At 34.2% G+C, this 14,370-nt stretch overlaps 1 protein-coding gene across 1 annotated transcript in view; it reads right to left on the bottom strand.

The window, feature by feature from the left end:
• LOC149784906 (uncharacterized) overlaps positions 1-13,739 on the bottom strand; it is a 56,055-nt gene extending 42,316 nt beyond the window's left edge. The window contains exon 1 of the mRNA XM_089978502.1: positions 13,415-13,739. Within this exon, the coding sequence (XP_089834628.1) occupies positions 13,415-13,738 (324 nt within the window). The 5' untranslated portion in view covers position 13,739. The remainder of the gene's footprint in view (positions 1-13,414) is intronic.
• Positions 13,740-14,370: the final 631 nt, after the last annotated feature.

The raw sequence follows: 14,370 nt of genomic DNA, 5'->3' as shown, positions 1-14,370 counted from the left end.
CCAAAGAAATATTAAACCTGTAACTATATGTACTTGCTTATAAGACAATTCTAACTGCAAATTGCACAGGCCCAGATCTGCTGTCACATAATGCACCAGCAGATCTGGGTCTGTGCTGTTTATTAGGAGTAATTAGTAGAACAAACAACACAGACCTTGATCTGCAGGAGCATTATGCTAAAGCGGATCAAGGTCTCTGTTGGTTATAATTTGACTCGACATATAAGTGAATATATATGGTACATGTACATCAAATACATGTAAGAAGATCTATCTTAAAACTAAATGATAAAACTATCACAGGAGTCCCTCATTAAAAAGCCCCTTAGCATGCCACAACCTCTAAGAACTGAGAATACAACTGGTTCCGTTACAAACAAAAGGTACATCCAAAGTTTAACTACCAATAAATGTGCAATTCAGGGCTTCCAAAAATATACAAATGTGCCAATTCTTTTCTCCAAGATGTTTAGAATCAAACTACTGCATGATCAAGGGACTTCCCTTTCCTGGGTTCAATTTTTCATGGGGTAAGAAATTTCCCTCCAAAGTGCCTATTGGCAGCAAAAAAGGACCCAAGAAAATAAAGATTAGAAGGGCTTTTACAACTGATTTTAGAATGAAGTGAGCACATCCCAAGTTTACTGAAGAGAGTACGCTCATGGCTAAAGATGCATAAGATGACCAATTCATTTCTGTCAAATTGTCTTACTGATTTCTAAAGATGCATAAGATGACCAATTCATTTCTGTCAAATTGTCTTACTGATATCTAAAGATGCATAAGATAACCAATTCATTTCTGTCAAATTGTCTTACTGATTTCTAAAGATGCATAAGATGACCAATTCATTTCTGTCAAATTGTCTTACTGATTTCTAAAGATGCATAAGATGACCAATTCATTTCTGTCAAATTGTCTTACTGATTTAGCTTTGGCAGTTAAACATCATTGCTAGAAACTATAAGAAGAAATCATCAGTGAAACCATTGTTGCATTTATTTCCAAAGTGGTGCACTGGAAGGAACAAAAAATAGACTCAAATATGTCTGAAAATAATTCTTTATAGAGGGAAATGGTTACTCGAACATGTGGAATTCAAACCCCAGTAAGAAAGGCTAGCAACAGGAGAGGCTAATAGTGATCACAGATACTTGAGTAAAGGGCTTTAAATTTATGCAATAAATCATTACTTCTCCATCATAATAATATGCTTTGAATTAGTCACTGTAGAGTAAGACTATAGCATGGTGCGCTACCATTTCCATGTTAACTGAAATAACCATGACCTGAACAGTGGACTCCATAACTATAGTGCACAGAGATATTTTAGAAACTGTTTTGTACTCTGACACTCCAACGACTGATTCAACATATATAATGCCATAGACTGATTCTACAGTGACTGGTTCAAAGTATATAATGCTGTAGACTGACTCTACACCGACCAATTCAAAGTATATAATGCTGTAGACAGATGCTGCAATGACTGATTCAAAGTATATAATGCTGTAGACAATTCTACAGTGACTGATTCAAAGTGTATAATGCTGTAGAAAACTCTACCATGACCGATTCAAAGTATATAATGCTGTAGACTTACTCTACAATGACAGATTCAAAGTATATAATGCTGTAGACAACTCTACCACAACCGATTCAAAGTATATAATGCATTAGACTTACTCTACAATGACTGATTCAAAGTATATAATGCTGTAGATAACTCTACAATGACTGATTCAAAGTATATAATGCTGTAGACAACTCTACAATGACTGATTCAAAATTTATAATGCTGTAGACAACTCTACCGCGACCGATTCAAAGTATATAATGCTGTAGACTTACTCTACAATGACTGATTCAAAGTATATAATACTGTAGACAACTAACTCTACACTGACTATTTCAAAGTATATAATGCTGTAGACAACTCTACCGCAACCGATTCAAAGTATATAATGCTGTAGACTTACTCTGCATTGACTGATTCAAAGTGTGTAATGTTGTAGACAACAATGACTGATTCAAAGTATATAATGCAGCCTGCAGATTTACTCTACAGTGACTGATTCAAAGTGAATAAGGCTGTAGATTTACTCTACACTGACTGATTCAAAGTATATAATGCTGTCAACAACTCTACCATGACTGATTCAAATTATATAATGCTGTAGACAGATGCTACAATGACTGATTCAAAGTATATAAAACAGTAGACACTCTACAATGACTGATTCAAAGTGTATAATGCTGTAGACAACTCTACAATGACTGACTCAAAGCATATAATACTGTTGAGAACTAACTCTACAATGATTCAAAGTATATAATGCTGTAGATAACTCTACAATGACTGATTCAAAGTAAATAATGCTGTAGACTTACTCTACAATGACTGATTCAAAGTATATAATGCTGTAGACAACTCTTCACTGACTGATTCAAAGTAAATAATGCTGCAGACTTACTCTACAATGACTGATTCAAAGTATATAATGCTGTAGATTTACTATACAGTGACTGATTCAAAGTGTATAATGCTGTAGACAACTCAACAGTGACTGATTCAGAGTATATAATGGTGTAGTCTGATGCTACAATGACTGATACAAAGTATATGAAAACAGTAGACACTCTACAAGTCCCAGCGATGTAATCATTTTCCTTTGCAACAATCTGGACATCATGGGTAAACTGTTGTGTCACCAATATCACCATATATACTTGTCTGTAAGTCAAGTCCAACTGCAAATTGTACAGACCCAGATCTAATAATAATAATAATGAGGACATTGTATAGCGCCTAATCTTTAGAAGCTCTAAGCGCTTTACAACAGTAGACAACACCCATAACATAAAAAACATATATAATGACATGATTACAAAAACAAACACCATGAAATTATAAAACATAAAAAACATGCTGAAAATATTTAAGGTAGGAAACATTATTAGGTCTTTAAGTTTGTTCTTGAAGTCGAAATAAGTGAGTTTTAAGAGCACTCTTGAATGGGATCACTGTAACTTCGTGTCTAAGTTCAGTGTTCAATTTATTCCATGTTGCTGGGCCCTGGTATACAAAATTTTGCTGTCCATATGACTTTGTTTTCATGATGGGAATAATAAGTATACTAGTGTCAGAAGAGGAGCAAAAGTATCTTGCTGGTGTGTACACATGGGGTGAGGTTGGATAGGTATGTTGGACTGGAGTCCGTCAGTGAAACGTAGCAGAGAACAAATTTTGTGTTTGATTCTGGATTGAATGGATAACCAGTGTAGGGTACAGAGCAGTGGTTGTGGTACTCTAAGTATGATCCGAGCAGCTGTGTTTTGAACTTTGTGGAGTAGATATTGAGATGAACCAGGCAGAATTGAGTTACAATAGTCTAGTCTTGAAAGTACTAATGAACAAACAAGTGTTTTAAAGGCATCAACTGAAAGATATTTGCAAATGGAGCTGATGCGTCTCAGCTCAAAATACGCAGCCTTGCATATGTTCATGACATGTTGGTGCAATGTGAGAGTACTGTCCAGAGTAACACCTAGGTTTCGTACTGATTGTGTGAATTTAATGTTAGCGTTGCTGATATTTATTGTTTGAGGTAAAGGATGTGAATGAGAAAGTCTTTGTGTTGTGCTCAGAATGGCCTCAGTTTTATCATCATTCATCTGCAGCTTGTTACATGTCATCCATGATTTCACATCAGAAATGCACCTCTCTACACCCTGGATGGTAGCATCAACTTCAGTTGGGTGGCTAGCTTTGTATATTGGGGTGTCATCAGTGTACAATTGGTGAGACACTGGATGATGATCTATGACACTTGAGAGCAGCTGAGTGTATAGAATGAAGAGAATAGGTCCAAGAACAGACCCCTGTGGAACACCACAACATAGAGTGTATTCTGTTTGCAGACACAATTTGTGTCCTGTTGACCAAGTAGGACTTGAACCACAATAAGGCTGTATCATGAATGCCAAATACACGCTGGAGACGGTGAAGTAATATATCATATTTCATCGCATAATGTGCCAGCAGATCTGGGTGAATGCAGTTTGTTATGAGTGATCAGAAGAACAAGCAACACAAATCATGATCTGCAGGCACATTATGCTGCAGCAGATCAGAATCTTTGTTGTTTGCAGTTTGACTCAACACATATGTGAGCATATATGGTAATATCCAAATAGTGACTGTTTATTCATAGTGAAATATTTAATATTATTATACTGTACAACAATGAAAATGTAAGGCAAGTGAGAGTTGTAATTATGATATTACAAGTATAGCAATTCTCACTGACTTCATAATGCAAATCTTTGTGTACTGCCTTAAGTATCAAAGAAGACATTAAAGTTTCTGATCTACACTAATTTATTTAATTAAATTCCATTTCATCTGTAACTGACAATGTAATTTTTTGCAGCAGAATATTCCAACAACACTTAAAACAGAAACATTTGTGGTCCCATGGAAAGTCAGATTCCAGTTTCCATTACATATATTTTCTTAGGTGTCCTGTTTTCTTTATCAGAATTGAATTCATTATCAATTTCTGTCAACACGAGAACCAGCTTCATCTGTGGCATAGAAAGTATGCAATACTGCAAATTGGAAAAACAATTTCATAATTGTTGGAAAACAAAGAACATCTCTGCAAATGACACTGAAAAACATTTGATTTTATGGCTAATATATGACAGTTCTTAATCCTCTAATAAAAACATAAATCAGTAATGTTATTGCGAAGAATGCCAATTAGTCCATATATTTCAGCACTATTTTTATAAATATGGAACACAATAAATGAGAATGTTTCCAATATCTCTGAAGGATTTAAAGTACTGTGTTGAGTGGCATTTATAAAAGCATGGTTTAAAAGCACACACATGTAATAACGAATCAAAGTGACATCAAGATATCTACAGTTGTTTTAATTTACTTTTATACTAAAATCTGGTGAAAAGTTTCATTCAACATCCAAACATTTCTTTCTCAAAATGAGATTTTTCTTATTGCTTCTTCTGTAACAATGACCATTTTTATTCCACAGAATATTCAGCAGGTATCAGGGATTAAACTTTATTTATAAAATCTTTCTTTTCCTTAAATGAGTCTTTATGTGTAAAGAAATTTTGAGGAATTCCCATAATTTAAATAATTCCTCAACTTTATTTAAAGAATAAAAAGGTTATTTTTGATCCTTTATAATACCTTTACATCTGACATAATACTGATTTTGTCTAAGTTTCATAACTAAGATAATGTAAAATCACAATTTGAGGAGGGCTTGATATATGCAACTTCTGAGTCCCTTTATAATCACTTGTGTTCTGTGTGATAACCCATACTCAATGTATCTGATAGTTGCTTTATATAAACATATCAAGCAAAAGACATGTTCAGTGAAACAAACACTTGTGTACTCAGTACTTTATATTTTGGATGTGTGACTAAGCAATTTGAATTTTCATCAATCCAAAATGAAAAATATGCTTATATTTATGTACAATTTGGTATCCAGGAGAAGCTTGTTAGAGTGTTTATATTAATGTGATAATATAAATGCCTTTATTAATTGTAAACACAATACTATTATTGTTATTATTATTATTATTATTATTGCTTGTAAACTTCATACTGTTATAGATGTACAAAACTCTTTTCTTTCCTAACTGTGGAGTGACCTTAATTGTAATTACAAAACTTTTAGAAGAAAATTATTAATCACTATGGACTTTTGCAACAGAAACCAGGCACTAAAGAAAAATGAATACAAGGTCCAAACTTTACCAGTACATGGTGTAGCACCTATTTAAATGAGGCCGACCAGTACAGGGTGTAGCACCTATTTAAATGAGGCCAACCAGTACATGGTGTAGCACCTATTTAAATGAGGCCAACCAGTACAGGGTGTAGCACCTATTTAAATGAGGTCAACCAGTACAGGATGTAGCACCTATTTAAATGAGGCCAACCAGTACATGGTGTAGCACCTATTTAAATGAGGCCAACCAGTACAGGATGTAGCACCTATTTAAATGAGACCAACCAGTACATGGTGTAGCACCTATTTAAATGAGGCCAACCAGTACAGGATGTAGCACCTATTTAAATGAGACCAACCAGTACATGGTGTAGCACCTATTTAAATGAGACCAACCAGTGCATGGTGTACCACCTATTTAAATGAGGCCAACCAGTACAGGGTGTAGCACCTATTTAAATGAGACCAACCAGTACATGGTGTAGCACCTATTTAAATGAGGCCAACCAGTACAGGATGTAGCACCTATTTAAATGAGACCAACCAGTACATGGTGTAGCACCTATTTAAATGAGACCAACCAGTGCATGGTGTAGCACATATTTAAATGAGGCCAACCAGTACATGGTGTAGCACCTATTTAAATGAGGTCAACCAGTACATGGTGTAGCACCTATTTAAATGAGGTCAACCAGTACATGGTGTAGCACCTATTTAAATGAGGCCAACCAGTACATGGTGTAGCACCTATTTAAATGAGACCAACCAGTGCATGGTGTAGCACCTATTTAAATGAGGTCAACCAGTACATGGTGTAGCACCTATTTAAATGAGGTCAACCAGTACATGGTGTAGCACCTATTTAAATGAGGCCAACCAGTACATGGTGTAGCACCTATTTAAATGAGACCAACCATTACATGGTGTAGCACCTATTTAAATGAGGTCAACCAGTACATGGTGTAGCACCTATTTAAATGAGGCCAACCAGTACATGGTGTAGCACCTATTTAAATGAGACCAACCAGTACATGGTGTAGCACCTATTTAAATGAGGTCAACCAGTACATGGTGTAGCACCTATTTAAACGAGGTCAACCAGAACATGGTGTAGCACCTATTTAAATGAGGCCAACCAGTACAGGGTGTAGCACCTATTTAAATGAGACCAACCAGTACACGGTGTAGCACCTATTTAAATGAGGCCAACCAGTACATGGTGTAGCACCTAATTAAATGAGGTAAACCAGTACAGGGTGCACATATATTTTCCAGTAAAATGTACTTCATTGTGTCATAGCATGCTACAGTCAATCCGGTTTATACTGGATAATAATTCCTGGTTGGCCTCATTTAAAACTGACCACATATATTAAACAAATGATTTTGTCTGATTTATTTCTTAAGGTGTAATATAATCATCTTGCAAATAATATTTACACATGTAGCTAATTTACTACATATATTTAAATTGTACTATGATCTTGATCTTTATGAATGAGAGTAGAGGTTTGGCCTACAACACGTTTTGCTTTCCATATTTTTGTCACAATTATAAAAAGTAAACAAGATGTTTATTAAAATTTAATTTAAAGGACTAAACTTAATTACAAATTTGATGGAAATGTCAATTTAAAATGACCCGCATTCTGGGCATTCTATTGTGTCTTAGATCAAGTGAAATTAGTATATATGGGTTTAGTAAACAAGGTATTCATTCCAGTTTTAAGTTCTGTCTAATGGGATCACGTACAGTTGTGTTTAGATATAATTTGAAAAGAGTCAGTTAAATTATTCATTGGAATTACAAAATGCTCTTTGACTTTTTGGACAAAAACACTACTTTAGGAAATTTGTGAATTCATTCAAAGACATTCTGGATCATATCACTGAGATACATCAAGACCATTGGTACATCAGCTCACTCAAGATTACTGAATTCATTATGAACATTCTATGATTTTAGACTTGTGATAGGATACTTAGGATTATATGGGATTTAATTCAAAATAATGTAAGTTCCTCTGAAATGTTCACATTGTATTCTAAGGAAACAAATTGTTTGTTGAAGTTTACAATACTCAATGGTTTCTATTTTCTTTCTATTATTTAGTTTAAGATCATAGAGTCATAACAAACTGAAACAAGAGTCCACAGAGGGACAGATCTCTAATGTCTGAAAAAAATTTCCAGGATTTCAAGATACAACCATTTCTTCCTCTCAATTCTGAATGTTGATACCATCTCTGATATTCTTAAGCAATATGATTTTCAAGTTAACCAAGGTGGCAGCCATAACAGATGTCATCGTTGCTAACCAAAGTTGTTGATCCTCTTCATCCCACATCAACCCGAAGCAATATTTAGTTTGCTGAAAATGCATTTTACAACAAGTGCCCCTTATGGATAAAAGAGTTCAAGCCGACACCAAGAAAAATCAATTAGTCAATGAAAGAGTTCATTATATGATCTATTAGGTATTGAATAAGGTGACTGGATCATACTGAATAGAATTGCAGTAAGATTTTCAACAAGGTAGTTGTCTGGATCATATGGAAAGAAATCACAATAAGATTTTCAACAAGGTAGTTGTCTGGATCATATGGAAAGGAATTGCAATAAGATTTTCAACAAGGTAGTTGTCTGGATCATATGGAAAGGAATCACAATAATATTTTCAACAAGGTAGTTGTCTGGATCATACAGAAAGGAATCGCAATAAGACTTTCAACAAGGTAGTTGTCTGGATCATACAGAAAGGAATCGCAATAAGATTTTCAAAAAGGTAGTTGTTTGGATCCTACTGAATATAAATGCAATAAGATTTTCAACAAGGTAGTTGTTTAGATCATATGGAAAGGAATCACAATAATATTTTCAATAAGGTAGTTGTCTGGATTATACAGAAGGGAATAGCAATAAGATTTTCAACAAGGTAGTTGTTTGGATCCTACTGAACAGAAATGCAGTAAGATTTTCAACAAGGTAGTTTTCTGGATCATACAGAAAGGAATCGCAATAAGATTTTCAATAAGGTTGTTGTTTGGATCCTACTGAATAGAAATGCAATAATATTTTCAACAAGGTAGTTGTCTAGATCATATGGAAAGGAATAGCAATAATATTTTCAACAAGGTAGTTGTCTGGATTATATAGAAAGGAATAGCAACAAGATTTTCAACAAGGTAGTTGTCTAGATTATACAGAAAGGAATCGCAATAAGAGTTTCAACAAGGAAGTTGTTTGGATCATACAGAAAGGAATCGCAATAAGATTTTCAACAAGGTAGTTATTTGGACGATACAGAAAGGAATCGCAATAAGATTTTCAACAAGGAAGTTGTTTGGATCATACAGAAAGGAATAGCAATAAGATTTTCAACAAGGTAGTTGTTTGGATCATACAGAAAGGAATCGCAATAAGATTTTCAACAAGAAAGTTGTCTGGATCATATGGAAAGGAATCGCAATAAGATTTTCAACAAGGTAGTTGTCTGGATCCTACTGAATAGAAATGCAATAAGATTTTCAACAAGGTAGTTGTCTGGATTATACAGAAAGGAATCGCAACAAGATTTTCAACAAGGAAGTTGTTTGGATCATACAGAAAGGAATTGCAATATTCAACAAGGTAGTTGTCTGGATCATACAGAAAGGAATCACAATAAGATTTTCAACAAGGTAGTTGTCTGGATTATACGGAAAGGAATCACAACAAGATTTTCAAAAAGGAAGTTGTTTGGATCACACAGAAAGGAATTGCAATATTCAACAAGGTAGATGTCTGGATCATACAGAAAAGAATCACAATAAGATTTTCAACAAGGTAGTTGTTTGGATCCTACTGAATAGAAATGCAATAAGATTTTCAACAAGGTAGTTGTCTGGACCATACAGAAAGGAATCACAATAATATTTTCAATAAGGTATTTGTCTGGATTATACAGAAAGGAATCGCAATAAGATTTTCAACAAGGAAGTTGTTTGGATCACAGTGAATAGAATCACAGTAAGATTTTCAACAAGATAGTTGTTTGGATCACAGTGAATAGAACTGCAATAAGATTTTCAACAAGGTAGTAGTTGTTTGGATCATATGGAAAGGAATCACAATAAGATTTTCAACAAGGTAGTTGTCTGGATCCTACTGAATAGAAATGCAATAAGATTTTCAACAAGGTAGTTGTCTGGATTATACAGAAAGGAATCGCAACAAGATTTTCAACAAGGAAGTTGTTTGGATCATACAGAAAGGAATTGCAATATTCAACAAGGTAGTTGTCTGGATCATACAGAAAGGAATCACAATAAGATTTTCAACAAGGTAGTTGTCTGGATCCTACTGAATAGAAATGCAATAAGATTTTCAACAAGGTAGTTGTCTGGATTATACGGAAAGGAATCGCAACAAGATTTTCAACAAGGAAGTTGTTTGGATCATACAGAAAGGAATCGCAATATTCAACAAGGTAGATGTCTGGATCATACAGAAAGGAATCACAATAAGATTTTCAACAAGGTAGTTGTTTGGATCCTACTGAATAGAAATGCAATAAGATTTTCAACATGGTAGTTGTCTGGATCATACAGAAAGGAATCACAATAATATTTTCAATAAGGTATTTGTCTGGATTATACAGAAAGGAATCGCAATAAGATTTTCAACAAGGAAGTTGTTTGGATCACAGTGAATAGAATCACAATAAGATTTTCAACAAGGTAGTTGTTTGGATCACAGTGAATAGAACTGCAATAAGATTTTCAACAAGGTAGTAGTTGTTTGGATCATATGGAAAGGAATCACAATAAGATTTTCAACAAGGTAGATGCTTGGATCATAGTGAACAGCAGATCAACACAATTTTTATTTTAAAATTACACAACACCATGAGAAGTCTTCTGGAGAAAAGCTCAGGCTATTACTTTCTGTTATGGAGGAATAGGGATAAGATTTTCAAGATGGCTGCTGTTGTGGCAATATTAGCAAGTAGATTAGCACCATTTTCATTTAGGACCAACTATATATCAAAGAAATCTTTAATTAAAAACCCAATGTTGATAAGACCATCCATGCAAGATGTAACTTGCAGCTTCCATATTGGATGCCCAAAAAGCTAAAATGACATCAATAGATGAAATAGTAAATTATCCATGCCTACATGACCTGTGTGACTTGTACTATAGGGGATAGTATGGAAGTAAACTAAATAAGCAAATCCTATGATGCAAGATGACGACCCTGAAATACTTGATGGGAGCATGGGGTGAGTGGGTTAGGTTAATGTCCTGATTTCTGAGCAATTGCCCTGTATAGCATGTTCCAAAATAAGTTGAAATCAGAACTAGAGGTAAAACTTTTAAGAATATCTCATATTTTGCAGGTCATATTGATATTGTTGCTGAGAGTATAGTCTAAGGGCTTTATTCATAATATTATACTTCAGGGATTTAAACATCAACTTGCCCAACTCCCAGGGCAAACTGATACTAGGCTCGGAGAAGCTAAACATTCACAGAAGACTACAACATCAAAAAGATTATATCTGATTGAATGGCAATGGTCAAGGTAAAATATAATAATTCTGTGTGAGCTAATTTACCGACAAGGCATTATGTTCCATTCTTAATTATTTATGTTCTGAAATTGTTATACCCTGCGATATTGCTACAATACATTTATTAGCACCTTCATTTATAATGTATATGTAGCACATGTTTCCTCTGCATACCTGGCTTTTATCCACTGTATGTATCATTTCTATCAAGTAGACAATGTCAAGGCCAGTCTTGAATTTTCTCGTGCAGACGTGATGGTGAGAATATTTACTATTTAAAGCAAGTTTTGAAAAATAAGGAATAAAGATTTATATTTTAATTTATCAGTTATATTGTAATCATAACATTTGTACAAATCTGGGATTTGCCCACTTTCTGGTTCCAGGTCAGAATCAGGCAGCTTGTCAGATTGTCAACTGTAAACAATCATTTTTCAAAGCTCGTTTTGATGCACATCACCAATTTAATGGGAAGAAAGTGTTAATTGCTAAAACTACAACTTTCTTTGACAGGAGTATGTTTGGAAATAAAAGGCATTCACCTCCAACAATAAACTAAAAGGAGAATTTTGTTCAAAGTGTAATTGATGTTAGGAAATGGTATCACCTACAAATGGAGTTTAAGTTTTTTTTACATGATAATCGCAGGACACTCGATACATACTTCTTGGCAAACTGAATATAACTATGCACAATGTATTTTGAAAAACCCATTTTCAAGCTGTAACATTAACTTCTTTGGATTTATCATGGTCTCATTATTACATATTTATATTTTTTCCATAAATAAACGCCAGCTGTTCAAAAATTGAAATCCAACAATAACTGGCTTTTAAAAGTTTTGACTTTTGGAGATGAAGATTTTTCCTCGACAAATGGGAATTTGCAAACATGTAAAAAATGGAAACATTTTTTATAATACCCTAAACTAAATAAATGTTAAGGTAATAATAAATTTATGCGAGCCAAAAAAAAAAAACATTTAAAAAATGTATTCAACATTTCTTCTACATACAGTAATTGGAGCAAATTGCTAGTGATTGTGCATTAGGATTCACATTGTTGTGATTTACTCCAAAATATTAGCATAATCCAGGTGAATCGAAAATGCAAAATGTCCGTTAATATGCATTGTTTCAATTTCACCAATATATGTTCCTAAACGCCGAGTAGCAAATGAAAAATTGAGACAATACTTAATGACACTTTGGCAAGATGGTGAAGGGTTAAGTCATATTTATAACAATGTAGGTTGGCACTGAAAATCGCCAAAGTGGCAGTCCAGTTTGTAAGCTGGTGATCAGTCCTGTTAAAACTGCATATGCAGTGTTTGGAAAGTTATGAATCTGTCATATGGTGTGCCGATTTTAGTCAAAAACTTTATATAAATTTGCAGTGTAATATTTTCACACCTTGAGAATAATGTCACTAAGTACCATTCTGTCATGCTGGTAGTGCATATTCCAGTTTGGATTAATATCTGACCCACTTAATTCAAAACTCAATTTCATGCAAAGCACAGCAGCTGAAATTTTCGCACAAATCTTAAAAAATAGTAAAATCGTTGCTCTTTCTAGAAATGTATGTGTAGAGAGCATACCTGGCCGAATCAGAGGATAAAATGCAATCTAAATATTTAATAGTGCCCTTGCTCTCCTTTAAATGTGCGCTAAAATTAAAATAATGCCAGATACACAAGATTTGTTTTTTTTATTTAACATAAAACCCAATAATTCCATGCAAGACATTATCACTTTAACACAGAGTATGGTGCAAAAAGAAACCTGTTCTGATCTCCAGGCCTAACGCTAATTTTCAAAAGCATATTTGAGTCGAGTTATCCCCTCCTTGCTTGTGTATAGCTACTGAATAGGCAATTTGGTTTAACATAATGTGATGGCCACAGCATACTTTCTAAAGGGGAAGTTCTAAATGATCCAAGATAATGTCTATGTCAAAGGCTGTATATCTAAATAAGCAGCAACAGACTACTTCTGTTTTCTAACAGTACAGTAACTGTAAGCGAGTTCTTGAGCAAAAGCATATAGTGAATAGCAGATTATACAAAATATACAGATCTAGCGACCTTCCGTTTTTGACCTCTTCCCCGGCCGCGTGAACCGACTCTTCCTTTTCCACTGCCTCGTCCTCGGCCTCTTCTGTAAGAGACTCCTGTGGCTGATTTGCCTGGTCCGGTGTGAAAAATAGCCCCGCCAGCATTAAGTGACCAGACAGGAGGTGTCTCCTGTAACTTTTGGACAATATTTTCCCTCATTAACTTGTAAAGTTCTTGGTTCACTGCTTTTTTGTTGGTTTTAACTGATGCCACAATTGTATGTAGTTTCAAAGAGGGTCGTGTTTGGAGTAAATTCAGTATTTGTGAACGCAAGTTCTGCGAGTTGGTCGCCATATTTGTCACGTGATCTGGAATTTACTTCATGTTGGCAAAATGCTTATATTATTGCTTGTGCGGATATTGCGAGCGTTCATATAATGTGAGAACTTTTCTCTGAAGAACGAAACCGAAAGTAAGACACAAACAAACTAAACAAGCAAATGTTTCCTTCATCTTTGAGAAAATGAAGAAAACCAATAAAAGAAACGGAAATTAAATTTGAATCAATAAAATAAGCCTATTTCCATCCGCCTATCCCAGTCGTTAAATATTAAGTGTTGCATTACACTTAATTCCCATTTTTTGACTTTCATTTTCACTTTTAATAACAAATTAAAACTGGACATTACATCATGTCATCTAATAGATTTGCGAAAATACAGATAGCTCTATTAGATAATATTCCTTAACGTAACCCAATAAAGAATATGGAGGAAAGGTGCTCACTAAAGAATCCTAAGTTTTTATATTAAAAAAATAATGAAAGTAGCTTAAATAATAAAATCACACAGATCAGGCTCTCTTTCAGATGTTGCAATCTATTTTAATTAAAATTTTATACATACAAATTTCTTCGATCAACAAATGCATTTATAATTCTGCGACATATTTGGCTGAAAAGGACGGTATCATTTACTTGGCCTTTT

This window comes from Sinohyriopsis cumingii, chromosome 13, assembly GCF_028554795.1.
Source record: "Sinohyriopsis cumingii isolate HCF-2022 chromosome 13, ASM2855479v2, whole genome shotgun sequence".
NCBI lineage: Eukaryota > Metazoa > Mollusca > Bivalvia > Unionida > Unionidae > Sinohyriopsis > Sinohyriopsis cumingii.
The sequence above is the reverse complement of the archived record's forward strand: the minus strand, read 5'-3'. Positions and strand labels throughout refer to the sequence as shown.